This window comes from Ambystoma mexicanum, chromosome 5q, assembly GCF_040938575.1.
Source record: "Ambystoma mexicanum isolate Mex_15411 chromosome 5q, UKY_AmexF1_1, whole genome shotgun sequence".
Classification (NCBI taxonomy): domain Eukaryota; kingdom Metazoa; phylum Chordata; class Amphibia; order Caudata; family Ambystomatidae; genus Ambystoma; species Ambystoma mexicanum.
The window spans coordinates 869,640,455-869,657,307 of record NC_090933.1 but is presented as its reverse complement, the minus strand read 5'-3'; the positions used below and the strand labels follow the sequence as shown (position 1 = coordinate 869,657,307).

General features: G+C 46.7%; 1 protein-coding gene across 1 annotated transcript in view; it reads right to left on the bottom strand.

Moving 5' to 3' along the window:
- Nucleotides 1–9,228, bottom strand: part of TMEM67 (transmembrane protein 67) — a 2,125,990-nt gene extending 2,116,762 nt beyond the window's left edge. Inside the window, exon 1 of the mRNA XM_069621352.1 lies at nt 8,986–9,228. Coding sequence (XP_069477453.1) covers nt 8,986–9,172 — 187 coding nt within the window. The 5' untranslated portion in view covers nt 9,173–9,228. The remainder of the gene's footprint in view (nt 1–8,985) is intronic.
- Nucleotides 9,229–16,853: the final 7,625 nt, after the last annotated feature.

The following is a 16,853-nucleotide window of genomic DNA, read 5'->3' as shown; positions in this document are numbered from 1 at the left end:
TGTCCAGCTATTCCCTCGAACCTCGGAGAAGCAGAACCTGCAAGGAGAAAAAGGAACATCATTAGCAGCAGCATCTTACCTGCAGTCTTCATCTTTAACCACTCGCAGCTTCTGAGAACAGTTTCCTTGTATCAACACGCCTCCCGGACAGTACGACCTGAAAGAGGAAGATAGAGGGAACATTAAAGAAAGCAGTAGAGACATTTGTAAATTACGAACTGCTCAAAAGGCTTACCTGGCTGGTCGCCTCACGGGTGGCACCATTCTGGACATTCCACTCGCGCTGAAGAACACCGCGACCTACAAGGAAGGAACACACAGGTTAGCAAAGGCAAGACTTTGCAGCGCTGCGCATAGTACTTACTTTCCGCATCATAGCGCTCTTAAGGCGCCATCATTTACCAGCGGGGCTCAACAAAGCCATTTCGCCGCGCTGAAACTCTGCATTCCTAAGGGAGGAAAAAGACATTCTAAACAAAGAAAGGCATGCAGGATAGCAACAAAACTAAAGAACAGCAATAAGACCTACCTGAACAATATCAAACGGGCCGGCGTCAGTGAAGTAACTGGACTGCACATGCCCATGAAAGACAACGCGCCCATGCAAAGAAGGCAGGACGGAGAGCACGCCCAATTCTACCACCAGGTGAGGAGAGGGCCCTGAGGGGCTGAAATCATACGGGGGTGGAGGGAGGATACTTACCCCGGTCGGTCAGTCTTGAACACAGTCCTCCTGTATTTTCAGGCAGCACCTTTCCCGCAGACCACATCTGGGCAAAGCCGAGAAGCATACCAGCGAGTAACCCGGATGGGTGGCGTCCCTGTGGATACCAGGTGAGCGTAACACTGTTGCCCCGATGTGTGTCGCGGCTTCCGTTATTCGCCCGGATTCTCTGGCAAGGTGGGTCCTCATGGAAGCGACACTGGCCGTAATGTCATCCAGTTTCTCATGGACAGCAGCAAAAACCTTTGCCATGGCCTCCATTATGAGCGTGAGATCTGATGGAGAAGACGCCACCTTGTGAGGGTGGTCCATGTCCGAGGCTGATGCAGCCCCCAGGGTAGTTCTGACATTAGCTGTACTGAATCCGTCCAAAGCCCCCGTTTTCTTCCCACTGCTCGCACCCTTAGGCATGGCCTCAGCAGCTGGAGCTGCAGCTCACAAATCCACACACATCTGATGGGCGCAAACAGTAGGGACAGTGATCCGACGTGCCGCAAAATAATTCACAGTTAAGCATCAACTCTATTGATGAGGATTGGGTTGCCAGAACATATGTTGCAAGCCGCCAATGTAACACTTCCACCTCACAGGTGCCACATCACCAGATGTCTCCCCAGGTGCGAGCACAGATTGCTGTTACTCTTCTTAGTGGCGCAATGGCAGGCACCACACCAACAGTGCCCCAACCACAATGTCACAGCACACTAGCAGCCATCCGGCTCCTGCCTTGATAAGTGTATGCCCGTACCACAAGCCCACTGCAGGGGACCAGGATGTACAGGGCTTCATGGATAGCACAGAGCAGGCAGTAAATTCCAGTAAACTCCAGTCTCACCTGACTTGTACGTTCAGTTCCAGACGGGCAGCACGCAGAGACTGCAGTCCTGGGATCCAGAAAGCAAGGCAAGTCTGTGTGCAGCGCAGCCAGGTAGACCACCCAACAGCAACACCACGGCAAGAGCCAACGTGTATATAGCATGCAGTGAGGGCCCAGAGTATGTGCACCGGCCCGTGGTTGCTCACACCACTGAGGTTGCGTGATCCGTGGCCGCACCTGCGTCGTCACACACTAGGGATGAGGTTGGCGATGTGGGACAGGAGTCAAACACCTAAACCCAGTTGTTGGGGAGTGGGCAGTCACATAGCACAGCTTCTCAAACACCTATGCTGCGGCCTGAGTCCCAAGTATACACCACAGCCCCCAGCAGGCAACGCACACAGCAGGGTCCACTCACCAAGGCTCAGCGCACCCAGAAGACACTGCTATATCGACGTGGCTGGCATGTGAGGTCCACTCCCCCATAGGCCTCACATGGAGAACTAAGAGGCACGTTCAAGAAAGAAGGTACGGGCCAGTGGGGCCCACCAAAGCCTCACAGGTCTCGAGCATAGAATCGCGCCAGGCAGGCCCCACATTACCAAGTGTGTAGCCTCCAAGTCCTTGGCGCCAGCCAGGGGGCCACCGCTGTACCGCAGCAACAGAGCTCCAGGCAGCGCTGTACAGAAGGAGCAATGTTACACCAGACTCCTGGTACAGCTTCGCCGCGCAGCTCACAGTGGGTCACGCTGCTTTGTAGACAGCAGCTCTGTTCAACATGAACATGCCGTGTGCTCTGCGTCTCCTCCATGGGAGTCAGCACAAGCCTCAGGCAAATTCCCCCTCAAGCGGACTCACCGAGTCCTCAAGTACTAGATCCTCCACAGTATATGGTCTCCCGGTACTGCAGTAAGTCACATCCAGCAGTGAACACACGCTCGTATTCCTAATGAGGCCATACATGCGGCGACCTCTGTATGCTTCAGCCGCACCTGGCATGGAACCCAGCGGCAACGGCTGGGGCACCCCAGTGGCCAGGGCCGATCCGCAAGGGTCTCCAGTCGGGCTGCACTCACATTTGGCAGCCAGCAGAGGATGCAGGACGGTCCCGCCCGTCCCACACTATCGCAGCTGCAGCACCAACGTCCCTCAAACTAGTGCGTTTACTTTTGCTGCAATGGTGTTGCCTCTCGGCAGGTCCCCTCGGCTAACTGCCTAAACAGGGTTTCACGGCTCCGTTTTAGACGGGAAAGCTGGAGTGGGTAGCTCCAACCTACCGATCACTGGATCTGTTGGTGGTCAGTCGAGGAAATACATAAATATGGTATAAAAATTGTACAGATTAGGAAGGTCTTTTTTTTTATTTGGCTTTTCAAAGAAAACCTTTACAAAAATTAGACATAATAAGAATATTTTACCAATTAAAAAAAACACATACACATATAATTTCAACATTTGTTATTTACAGAACTCACAATGTATTCAATCCACGCCTATTTAGCTACCTCTCATGAATACATTTGATCTCATAAGTTCATATTATTAACTAGATGGAACTAAACAGATAAATAAATGTTTTAATTAGTCATTCAATAATAATAAAATCATACATTAGGCATTAGTCCACAAACATTTGTTAGATATCACACTATCGCCATTTTCAGAGACAGATTTTCCATGTAACATATTCCACCACATTACTTCCGGAAGTACTCTGTGTGTTGGACACAAATCTTCCAAAATACTCCAATCGTTTCACACGTAGGGTTTCACAATCAAGTGATAGATCTCTTAATGTTTCCTTTATAATGACATTATTACAAAAGCGGCAGGGCATATGCCCCCTCCCGTCCTGTCTCTAATTTCAAGAATTTCCCCAGTAGCCAGTACGTTGAAATGAAAACGCATAACATTATTCCTCCAATTACTATCAGGGAATCTATTTAAGTATGGTTCTAATACGCCCATAATCTTCCAATTAGATACCAAATGACAATATAGTGGAGAGGACATTACTTTATTTGCTTCCACCCAATCTGAATACCTTAATAAATATTTCACTTTCATGGGATTCTGTACAAGAAGTTCCATACCGACTCCAATCTTATCAAGTGATAATCTGGAACTTTGTACATGGATTTTGTTTTCCCCCAATTTTAGTTGTTAACCCAAAATCGCATATAAATTGTTACCTGAAGCCATAATAAACTTCCAAAAGAATGCTGTTTTTTTTCCATTCAACAATGCTAGTGAGGGATTGCAGGCCCAATTCATATCTAATGGCCGATATTGGGATACACTTCGGAAGATAAACTTCTCCAAATTTTTGCTTCCATCCTACTAAAACCATTTTGAGTGCACTTGGAAAAAATTCAAGGTCATAGCTCATTTTGGGAATGGCTTTTAAGTTATAGAAACGTAACAAGGGCAACATAGAGTATCTACAATACGTCCTGTTCACGCTTTTCATTACAGACATCATTGACAGCATTTGTTCTTTCAATACGTAAACATTTTTAAGTTTGTAAACACAGGATAGCCCAAATACCTAAATGAACTTCCAATTGCTAGTTTATGATCCTTTAAGTACCAATTGAATCCAGTCGATTTTTTATCTTTTCCCAGAATTAGAATCATAGATTTCATCTCATTTATGCTCAAGCTATTCCCATCAATATAATCTTTGAAACTGTTTATCATCCGCTGCAGGCCTATCTGGGTTTTGGCCATTAAAAGAAAATCATCCGCATATGCGCACCAGTTTAGCTTCACCCCCTCTATTTGAGGGGAAATAAATGATGCTTGGTCTAACGGGATGCCTGCATTGGATACGAAAAGATTAAATAAGGTAAGGCCGAAAATACAGCCCTGCTGTAGACCATACATTGTTCTTATAGGGACCGATAATTTACCTTCCTTATTCAAGCGAACCTGAATCCTCATTTAAATGAATTAAAATGGCTGGCATACCAAACCGTTAAAAATCCTAGTGTCAGCGTAACACTATTGGCCGATAATTTTTGGGATCACTTCTATCTCCCTTCTTGTACACAGGAATTGTATATGATATTCTCCAAGAATTTGGTATTTCTTTGATAGAAATGATATCAGAGAACATCATATAGAGTGCATTCACCCACATACCTGGGTTTTCCCTATAAATGACGTTTGCAAGGCCATTTGGCCCAGCGGCTCTAGATGGATTAGATTTCTTAATTTGGGTTGTTATCTCCACCTCAGTAAAATTACATTTCCAGTCATATTCTTTTATTTCTGACATTATTGGCATTGAAGCATATTTCGCAGCGTAAATATCACCAAAGTGGCCTACCCATACTTCTTTGGATACACTATTTGCTTGGGATGTCATTTGGGGTGATTCCAAGGCATTTATTAATTTCCAGAAGCTTCTTGCTGATCCATCTTTTGATGCAGTTAATATTGCATCATTATCCGCTTGCAACATTTTACCCCGATAAGATTTAATCCAATGTTTCCGTTTTTCCCTTTTAATTCTATTAAACTTGTCCTCCTAGCAAATAGGAAGATTTTTGATTCTACGAATCTCTTTATTACGCCAATTTTTGTGCAATTTCACAACTCTATCAAAGACATGACAATGGGGAAAAGATGTTATCCCATTCTTTGGTTTAATTGTCCTACTTTAGTTCTCTCTACATAAGTAGTAAATTTCGCACAACTAAATAACTACCGTCTTATTTCAAATTGTAATTGATGACATTCTGAATTAAAGACCGCATTGAATTTTTCCCCATTTCCTGCATGCCATGTTATTCTATCGTTTTTTTACATTCACTTCAATACTTTCCTTATAATGGCTCCTCACGGCATGTTTGACCCTGATGTTTATTATGATTTGTAGGATTCTATGATCACTGAAACTTATATCAGTCAGAGTATAGGATTTACATACTTCAAATAGTTTCCCTGACATGAAGATGTGATCTATAGTTGATTTTTGTGTCCCATTCGACCACGTATATGTATTCTTATTATTCGTTAACATGGAATTTCCATGGAAAAGACCCCAGTTAAAAAAAAAGAGTGAGCAATATGTGTCCCTGAAGAACTTTCCTTGTACATGCCAGGGGCCCCTCCCTTCGATGGAATATCCTTCTTCTCCCCCCTTTACAATAGAGAGGATTCCTAGATTTGATTCCGGTTTGTACTTGTGTTATTTGTTATAGGAATATGGGCATTAAGATCCCCTGCCACTATAATATGGAGACCTTTATATTTATTGGTCATATCCGAAAAAATAGAATCAATCATCTTAATTGTGGCTGGCAGATTGTTCAAGGGGTTCCAGTAAATGTTGAGGATTAAAATGTATATATATTTTGACTCTGTTAGATGTAATTTCTACAATCAATGCCAGGACTCCTATTGTCAATGAATTAGATTCCAAGATTTTTAATCCGTCACCAGACCTTACCGCTATGATAAGTCCACCAGACGGGCGACCCCCTATACATTTTTTTGCCAGTTTAAACCTTAAGTCAAAACTGTTAATATGGAATTTGAGTCATCCACGACTCTTGAATGCATATTATATATTTTATCATCAATTCCTCACATAGTTCTTTTGAGGATATTAGATTGAAAAAAAAACTAGAATTCCAGGAAACCAAATAAATGTCATTATTAGTTCTAAAGATCAGACCTTAGATTCTTGAGTTGAGTAATTGAATGTTTATGTTTTCGAATTTATATAGTGCGCCTGGTACCCAAAGGTTTAAGGGCACTTAACATAGATAAATCATACTGAGCAAAAGACATACAAAAGGGACGAGGATCGAATGGCGGAGTATCCACGGAGAGACCATACTTTTTGAGGCAATAAAAGAAAACAGTTTTCAACTTTTTCTTGAAGACCTCGGTAGATGCAATAATTCTCAGTGGAGGAATTATAGTGTTCCATGCCTGGTGCGCTGCAGATGCAAAGGCAGCATTCTTGGACTTCTTGGTCTTAAAGCGGGGAATAGTAAGAAGATTCGACTCATCTGATCTAAGAGCTCTAGTGCTCTGCTTTAGGATGACTTCTTTCAGATGTCCGGGCATTACTCCCTGCACACATTTATGTGTAATAAGAAGCAGCCTAAAGGAGACCCTGGCCTGAATGGGAAGCCAGTGCAGACTTCTACGTGCTTCCGACACGTGGTCTCTTTTCGTAAGACGTTTAACAACTGTTACGGCTCCATTTTGTATAACCTGGAGACAGTGAATTTCTGATAGGGGCAGGCCTACCAGAAGGCTACAACAATAATCTATTTTAGAATCCCTTAATGATTGTGCCAACCACATCCAAGATTTAACGCCATCGAATTTAGGAGGATTCCAATTGGTATGTGTAGATGCACATTCATTCACATACTCTTCCCCCTTTCTCTCCTTGATCATTCATTTATCAACATTCTGATTATAAGCAGACTCTTTTTCATGCCGGTCTACCATTCTATTTCCATACAAAGGAAAACCCTGATTTTGTGTTTTTAAGACATTAAAGTCTTTAACATCATATCCCAATCTTTTTAGTTCCATTGTTTCCTTGATCACCAAATCATGCACAATACGAGAATGGAAGACAATGCGTGCGAAAGTCATAACGTTCTGGATGTATAAAATCCAATAACTTCAGATCTGCTGAAGACAGAAGTCTCAGATTTGGAATTTCCTTGAATAAAGAGAGTACACATCTTCTATGCAAAGAACATGGGCCTCCATAATCGAATAAAAAGATACTTGGACTGACTGTAAATATAGGTTTACGCCACCAAATTTTGGTTAAGTCCTCCATTATAGGAATACTTGTTTGTTTAAGTGGTATGTAAGCCTCAGTTTGAGCCAATTTTTCATTATGAATATATTTTTCGGTATTTATTCGTACTTCCAGCGAATCCCCCTGTATCTGTGGCTCTACTATCACTGGATCTGGCAAGGTTTGGGTTACTATACTAGTAACATTAACAATCGGGTTTACAGTTTCCATAGCATTTTTCACCTGCATAAATGTTGGATATTGTAATAATGTTTGCTCAATTGTACTCTTGATCAGAGAAACCAGAGTAGAATGATCAATATCAACATTTTCTTCAACTTTATCTCGCTTTATTGTCTTAATCTCAACTAATTCCTTGATCATTCCATCACTCGTCGGGGCAGGCAGAGTTTCTTTTTGACACATTTGCTCATTAAATACCTCTAAGAATGTATTTGGTCCAATTTGCTGCGCATTCTCAGTTCTTAATATGAGATTAACTCCATCTATGTCCTCCTTCATTATATTATTTTGTGGTTTTTCTGGAGGGTTTTTGGGGTAAGAATAGATAATACTTTAGGAATTATTACTTGATTACGAGGGTTTTTAAGAAATAACGGATACATCTCTGATCTCAGATTACGCGGGTCTGAGCGGAGCAATGTTGGCTTAGTCCTTCATCAGCTCGCTGCTCAACAGCTCCCATCGACCATCCAAGTTGTATGACTATGTGATGTAATTTGACATTTTCTCTTGGGTTTTTTTTCACCTGTTGTGTCATATCATTATATTGTAGATTTTTATTGTACCAGCTATATCTAAGAGGAAACATGCCATATCTAGTCCTTACCCGCACACGCAATTACAGTTCAACGTTCCACATTGGATTGCCATTGCGTGTGCCCAGGACAGTGACATTTGGCTGTGACCCAAACGTCCATTCTCTCTCTAGCAACCCATTGTGGGTTCTGCATGGGGTCTTACGAGGTCATAATGCTTATATGACAATAAACGTACTTTTCATCTAATTAACTACTGGCCCTTTCCCCGCTCCACGGAAGGGTGGCGTTGGATATGTATTCCCATCAGGGAGATTGTCAGCCAAAGTATGTGTTAAACTGGGTGAATGAAGGTCTACCATATCACTCTCCAAAAACAACACAAAATAGTGTATTGTAGTGTGTGTGCAGTCGCGTAAATATAACCCATATAAAGTGATGGAATCGAAGACGTTCACAAACACGCAATGTCAAATAGTCAAGAACTAGCTGGCGTATTTGGAAAAAATGAGAGTGCATGTAAAAACAAAATTATCCTAGCTCCGAGTCGGACATGACTCGGGTGAGAAAAATGTCATAGTGGGGACCAAGGATCTGTGTCCAATGACGAAAGATGCTGCGCCCTTGAAGTCATGCAGGCCCTGAAAGAATGAGACATGCTGTGCATCCAAGGTGTTGGTGAGCGACCTACATGTCAATGGGAAGGGAGTACCTGATGCTGTGTCTAAGGGCTCGGCTAAGGTAGGACCGCGGTCATGCAGTCCATTAAAAGGTCAGTGAGCGAACAAGGATCCGCAGGGAGCGTTGAGGGGGATCTTTGGCACGGACATTAGCGCAAGACACTTTAGCGCAGAAAAAAACAAACATCGATAATAGTTTCTCTGACCTCCTTCACTCCGGCGCTGATGGGCTCCGCAAAGGGCGCATGACAGGCTGCTGATGTCGAAGTAATGGTGTGGAGCGCAGCTCTCTGGCTGTAGGAGCGGGAACGAGAGGCCGCTGCTGGGGCTTAGAGTCACCAGCAAAAGCCATAAGGAGAGCGGAGAAACAGCATCTACCTCTACTGTCGCCATGGCACAGAGACGCCGCGACCCACTACCCACAAAGCACCGGGCTCGGCCGGGTGGTCCTGTCCAAGTGAACGGAGTCTGTCTTCTATTTCTAACGCTTCACGTTTCATCCCATCAGAGGAAGAACGGAACACTGTGCAATGGTTTCAGAGAGAGCCTGACTCGGAGGGACAGACCCTTTGCTCCGCAAGAGAAGGCATGGGCAATTTCCCACTCACAGATCTCAGGTGGAGCCGATGTTGTGCATCAAAGAGTGCAAGCACGATCCTGCACCTCGGGGGCGGGGCTGGCAGACCTGCACTAACACTCTGGTCTTACTTCGTCCTAGGTTAAAACAAGCATTGGCATAATGGCAATACGTGTAAACGATTCTTGCTTTTGTGTTGGCATGGGATAATCACACTGCTTCAGTGGCGTAGAGATGAAGAAACTAAACACGGTTAGTTTAGTAGTTCCTTTATTAAGTGTCCGCGGTGCACACAGGACCGACGCCAGCCACCACCGATCCGCTTAACTCCCCGCTCCTGCGCCCAACGTTCCATATTCGTGTTCCGTGGTGCGGGAGTACCTCGCGCCATGGAACAGGAGATCATAGCCCATCTCCCTTTCAATAGAACAGAAAGCAATAACCCTACACATGAATCTGAAAGAAGAACTAATCATAAAAAAAATAATCTTTGAACTTGTTAGGACAACCAACATTGCGCCTAACATGATCTGTTGTACCATGTCTAATTTCACTGCATCATCAGGCCAGGAATAGTAATTTCACGTTGCCGCCCACTGACGCCTGCACCACAGCATTCACCTTCAACAACACCAGGCAAGTATTTGGTCAAATATTCCCCCTCACACTCCTGCGGGCTCACCACACGGTTGTCCTCAATTGTATCTTCCTTGCTGCTGAACTCCTCTTCTGCCATTCACCCACTCTTATTCCACTTCACAATCGTTTCTCTGTTTCACCCACGATTCTTGCCCAGTCTGGTGGCACTGTGACTCGTTTCTATGACAAAATCAGGCTTGAAATACTCGGAATCTCCCCTGGTTACCGTAAAAGGATTTTTAACACGTACCATATCGCCTACTTGAACGTCACTCTCCTTGACACATACAGCTGTCAAAACAAACCTTGTTCTTCCACTGTGTCTCCAACACCCTTTTGTGAATTCATTCCACATCCACTGGAGGCACTCCATCACCCAACAAGCGACCAACACAGGCTGGCACCAACTTTGACCCAGCCTTCCTTCCTCTTAACAATTCAAAAGGAGAAACTCCAGTCACCACATTGGGTGTAGTCCGATACGCCCACAACGTGTCACACAAAACTCTCTGCACTGACACATGGATTGCAATTGCGCACTGAATTCATCCTTTAAGTATCGTGTTTACCCTTTCCACCAAACCATTTGTCCGTCGGTGGTAAAGGGCTGTTCTCCAACTCTTGATTCCCATTGTTACATTCCGCCCTGCGGCCCGCTATGCGGTGACGCAGGGCGTCTTAATAAAAGCCCCGCCCCCGCGCTGGGGAGGCAGTTCCGGGGCAGACCATCCAAGCGTGTGTGTGTGTGTCATTGCGGCTCCCGCTGGAGCTGCGCCACAGGCCGTGCAGCCTACTCCAGCTACGCGAGCCCCCGTGCGTGCATGCCGCGGGCTGGAACATAACAATGGCGACGAGGTGGAGAGAATACTAACACGCGCTCGGCGTTTGACAGCATATAGATGGCCCGCAGCCATTGCGGCGAAATTTTTGGACACCCGGTGCGGGGGGGTGAGGGGGGAAATCGCACACGTGACCCTCCACCCCAAAAAAAAAACAAAAAAAAAAACTTTTTTTTTTCTTTCTCCTTCGCCCTCTACTCTCCTGCTGGGCATTGTGGAGCCATCTGGTATCTGGCCTCCCACACTAGAGGTCAGCAACACAAACTGGCATCAAAACAACGTGGAAGCACCAGTTCCTGAACTTTCCTACGCAGTGCTGGAAACCGCAGCACTTCCAAGGAAGGCCCAACTTCACGGCGCTGGTGGTCGTCCGAAGAGCTCACGCCAACACCGACCAGGTACACGTCAACATGGCGGCCGGTACATCCACCCCCGGGCCCACCACGCCGTCCAGAATTGCGGCAAACCTGTCGATGACATCACCACAGCCTCGCACACAAGGAGGTTCGTCGACACTGGTCCAGCCTTTTGACCCCTTCACGGACCCATCATCAAGTGGACCCAGATGGCAGTTGTGGATCCAGAAATTCGAGATGACGATGGAGTGCAAAGATATAACGACGGCCAGGAAGATGAAGGCACACCTACTGCTCAGTGTGGGTGACGAGGTACTGTGCATCTTCAACTCCTTGAATGTTGACGATGGCCAAGATGCATACCAAAGCGCAAAAGATGCCCTCATGGCTCATTTTCTCCCTCAACTAAACCCGGACTATGAGACATTTATCTTCTGCACCACTATACAGGCAGCGGACGAAACCCTTGATGCCTATTACACTCGGTTGAGAAAATTGGACATGTCCTGCGAGTTCACAAATGTTGAGAGGGAGATCAGGAGGCAAATTATCAACAGCATACACTCAGAAAAACTAAGATGCCTGATACTCAGCGAGAAAGGTATTCCCCTACAACGGATCCTTGAACTTGGACGACAAAGGGAACTAGCTCACACCAAAGCAGCCAACATGGAGGCCACGCTACACAGATTGCAACCTGCTCTCAACACAGCCATGGTGGCCCAGATCACCAACACACAATCCTCGAGGGACGACTACAGTGGGGGCTATGGCCAAAACAGGTGGCATCCGCGCATTCCTGGGCCCACAGAGTGCGGCTGGTGTGGTGGCCCACGACATGGCCGCCGCAAATGTCCCGCACAAGGCACCACATGTGGAGCATGCGGCAGGAAGGATCATTATGCAAAGGTATGAAGATCAGCGGGCACCTCCACGCAGCCCCCACAGAACCTTCCAGAGAAGAACGCGACCAAGAAAAAGAAGCAAGCCAGTGCAAGGAGGGTCGCAGTGGCCAACTCTTCCACGGAGGAAGAAGGGGATGATGTCTCGGCAATGCAGCAGGATCCCAGTAAGGACAACGATAGGAAAGGGAGGAAGGTATACCTGGTGTCTGCATTAAGCCAAGGTCAAGAACCAAAAAGAAAATCTGTCCGAAGGCGCAAGTGCATGGTCACCGTCTAAAACCAGCGCATTCTCATGACCATTGACACAGGCGCCTCGGTGAATGTCATGCCCACAAGCATATTCCAGACTCTCAACCAGATCTGAAAAGCACAGACACGCTGTTGTATGCATACGGCAGCTGGAAGCCCCTACCAGTTATTGGCAGGTTCCGCACTACGCTGGAACACGGTGAAAACAGACTATGGTCAAAGGTCTATGTCGTGAAGGCAGGAATTCAAAGCCTCCTGAGTGGGGACGCAGCAGAAGATCTGGGAGTGGTCAAATTCATCTGCCATGTCGATGAAGCCGAGGAGGTGGAGAAGATGTTGTCAATACCCCAAGTTGCAAGATGGAATAGGCTGCTTGAAGGGCAAAACCATCAGACTGCACATTGATGAAACAGTACAGCCGAAAGCCGCAAGGCATCGGAGAACACCATTCCACATGAGAGAACAAGTGGAGCAGGAACTCAAGGCATTGGAAGAAGCTGGCATCATAGAGGAGGTCCCAAGGCCCACACCATGGGTCTCTCCAATGGTTGTAACGCGAAAGCCAAAACAGCCCGGAAAAGTCCGGATTTGTATAGACATGCGTCTCCCTAAAACTGCCATTAAAAGAGAACGCCACATCACACCAACGATCGACGAAATCGTGGCTGACCTCACAGGGTCTTGTGTATTCTCAAAAGTTGATCTGAAGGCGGGGTATCACCAACTCAAACTCCACAGAGACTCTCGCTACATCACAACATTCTCGACGCATTTGGGGTTGCGGAGATACAAACGCCTGAGTTTGGGGATATCGTCCGCTGCTGAGGTATTCCAGAAAACCATCCAAGAGGTCATCAGGGGTATCCCTGGTGTCCTCAACGTGAACGACGACATTCTGATTCACGCCCCCGACAAGAAAGAGCATATCAAGAGGCTTCAAACTCTACTGGGCAGACTACAATAAGCTGGGTTTACCATACACAGGGAGAAGTGCAAGTTCCTCAGATCTGAAATCACTTTCTTTGGTTACAAGTTCGGCAGCACGGGCATCTCCCCTGATCCCCAGAAGGTTGCAGACATTCAGGCTGAAAGCCCACTTATGGCCCCCACAGAAGTACGCAGCTTCCTAGGAATGGCTACCTACTGCGGGAGGTTTATCCGAAACCTGGCCACCCTATCTGAGCCATTACGGGAACTGACGAAAGCAAACATCAATTGGGACTGGGGGCAGAAGTGCCAGGACTCGTTCGAAAGCATCAAAGAATCCCTGTCCGTCGACACCGAAATGGCGTATTATAACACCGAGCTGCCCACAGAACTGTTCGTGGATGCAAGCCCTGTTGGGCTCCGAGCCATCCTAATGCAGGTAACGAAGGAAGGGGAGAAAAGGCCGATAGCATACGCCTCGAGAGCCCTCACGGAAACCAAACAGAGGTACTCCCACATTGAAAAGGAGGCCATCGCCGTGCTGTGGGGGTGCAGGCACTTTCATCTCTACTTATATGGGCGTCGGTTCACGACAATCACTGACCACAAACCCCTACTACCCATTTTTATGGGAACGTCGTCACACCCTCCGGCACAAATCACCAAATGGCTACTACATCTTCAGCAATACGACTTTGATCTTATCTACCAACCAGGCAGAGGAAACCCCGCAGATTTTCTCTCGAGGCATCCGCGAGCGGCAACCCAACAAGAAATCCAAGTGGCCAAAGAGACTGAGGAACATATATGCCAAGTGGTACGCGCAATGAGACCAAAGGCTGTGAGCATCGAGGACATCGTGTCAGAAACTCACAAGGATCCTTGTTGCAACTTAGTGAAAGATGCCATTCTCTCAGGTGACTGGAAGACTTTCATGAGACACACACACAACAGAACAGCGGAAGCGAAAGGGTTTCTGTCCGGCATGTTCACCGTCCGGCAAGATTTGTCGATCACAGAAGGCGGATTGATACTAAGAGGAAACCGTATCGTAATCCCTCTCAGAATACAAGACAGGATAGTGGCCCTAGCGCATGAAGGACACCAAGGACTGGCAAGGACAAAAGCCAGCATAAAGCACAGGGTATGGTTTCCCCAGATCGAGGAGCGGGTCGAGACACTCATTAGCACGTGCCTATCCTGTCAGATAACGGGGGCCCTGCCAGAACCGGAACCAATTCTATCGGCAGAACGCAGTCGCTCTCGTTGGGAGGCCATCAGCATTGACTTCTGTAAGCTACGAGAAGGCCTCCACCTTTTGGTGGCCGTTGATGACCACTCCCGATATCCTGAAGTTGAAATAGTCGAATCCACAGCAGCGGAAGTGGTCATTCCGGCCATAGAGAAAATGTTCGCAACTCACGGACTACCTACCTCCATCAAAAGTGACAATGGGCCACCGTTTACAGGGGAGGAATTAGAAAACTATCTGCAGGACCTCAATATAAAGTATCATCACATCATGCCGAGATGGCCCCAGGCAAACGGGGACGTAGAACGGTTCATGAGAACCATTAACAAGGTGCTAAGGGTATTCAAGGCGAACGCCAGCCCATGGAAGGTTGACCTCTACCGCTTCCTCCGGAACTATCGGGTCACCCCCCACAGCACAACCGGCATACCGCCGGCGGACCTCATGTTTGGCACAGTCATCAGATCCTCGATTCCGCATCATCCAAGTAGGACCCCGGACGTGGTCAACGAAGAACGCATGGAAAGGAGGAGAAGGAGTGCCAATGCCCACATGAGTGGCAAGAGGAGAGCGAGGCCGTCCAATCATCAAGTGGGGGACCAAGTCGTCATGCTGCGCAACCCCACAATGTCAAAACTCGATACCAGATACGAGGAACTTCCAAGGACCGCCAGTGACCGGCACGGAACCATGGTGACTGTGACACGAGGATGCCGTCAAGTGACGAGGAATTCGTCGTGGTACAAGGCGGTGCCACGCACCCTGTGGACTGACAGTGAGTGCCACCGGGAAGACGAGGACGCTCAGCCCAGCGAAGAAGAGCCTGGGTCCATGCCGGATGAGACAGGAGCGGGGAATGGAACTTGGGAACAGCTGGATGCACCCGGCCTCGAGGACCCGAACAGCGAAGGTGAGCCAGATCATGAGCCGGGGGGGGGTGTAGTCCCCGAGAAGGGCGATACGGTCTGAGAACTGCCACGAGACCGCCAGCCAAGCTAAATGACTATGTGTGGTAGTTAATGCACCCGGACCACGAACAATAATGGCAGGGTAGTTATTTGTTAAAAATGTGAACAGATGTTGAACTTCCAGTTGATGGCATTTAGTGTTATGTTTGTTTTATAATAAAGGAGGAATGTTACGTCCTTAATAAAAGCCCCGCGCTCGGGAGGCAGTTCCGGGGCAGACCATCCAAGCGTGTGTGTGTGTGTGTGTGTCATTGCGGCTCCCGCTGGAGCTGCGCCACAGGCCGTGCGGCCTACTCCAGCTACGGTAGCCCACGTGCGCGCATGTAGCAGGCTGGAACATAACACCCATCTCACTTAGAAACATCTACATTTCCCTCGCGGTAAACTGAACCCCTTTATCATTCACTGATGTCTCTGGAGTCCCTTCTCTTCCAAAAGGTTCACGCAAATACTTAATTACACTGGACGGAGTTGGCATATATCTCCACCCCTTCGGGAGTGATCATCCACAACAGCTAATGCGTAGCGCTCTTCAGGATTCAACTGTTGCATGGGACCAATGAAATCCACAGGTAACTTGACCCACTGCGCCCTGGGCCAATCCACAATTTGCAAAGGTACCTTTCGATATTGCATGCCCTTAGCAGTACAGCAAACACCACACCAGCCCACCATCCAATCGACTTCTTTGTCCATTCCTGGCCACCAACAACACTCACGAAAATGCCTCTTTGTATAAGTAGCCCCCACGTGACCTTCATATGCCATTTTTTATAATCTTGCATGTGCACCAACTGGAGGCACCACCCTGTGATCATGTATCAATCGTACCTGTCTACATTTCAAAATGAGAAACCCAGAGATCTACATCGCCGGAATACCCGCCCACAAATTCGCAATGCCACACCCACATAAGATGTGTAAGATGAAGTGGGCACTCCTACTAAACAGAAAAACAATTGCATTTGACAAGGCTTGCTGTTTTACCTGTATAATAAAGCGTTTTACCTAGTCATTCTTTTTGTTAAAATTGAAGTGTCTTTCAAACATCACATTGCAATGTTAAAATCCCATGATGTTTGTTCTAAAAGTTCTGCAGTTCGTAACTTGTGCCATCGGTTTCTTTGCATGTTTTTCAAAATAGCCTAGTTGCTAACGAATATAGTCTTACTAATGCCAAACTGTTTTGATTTAGTGCCATCTTGTGGTTTATCTTGTCAACTGCAGGGTGTGTTTTACCTTTTGAAATGTCATTGTTATGTTATGTTTTGCATTTATATATATATATATATATATTACTTTATTGTGTTTGATGATTGCGTTTTTGCGCAGAAACTCTTTGTACGTATGGCCGGAAAAAAC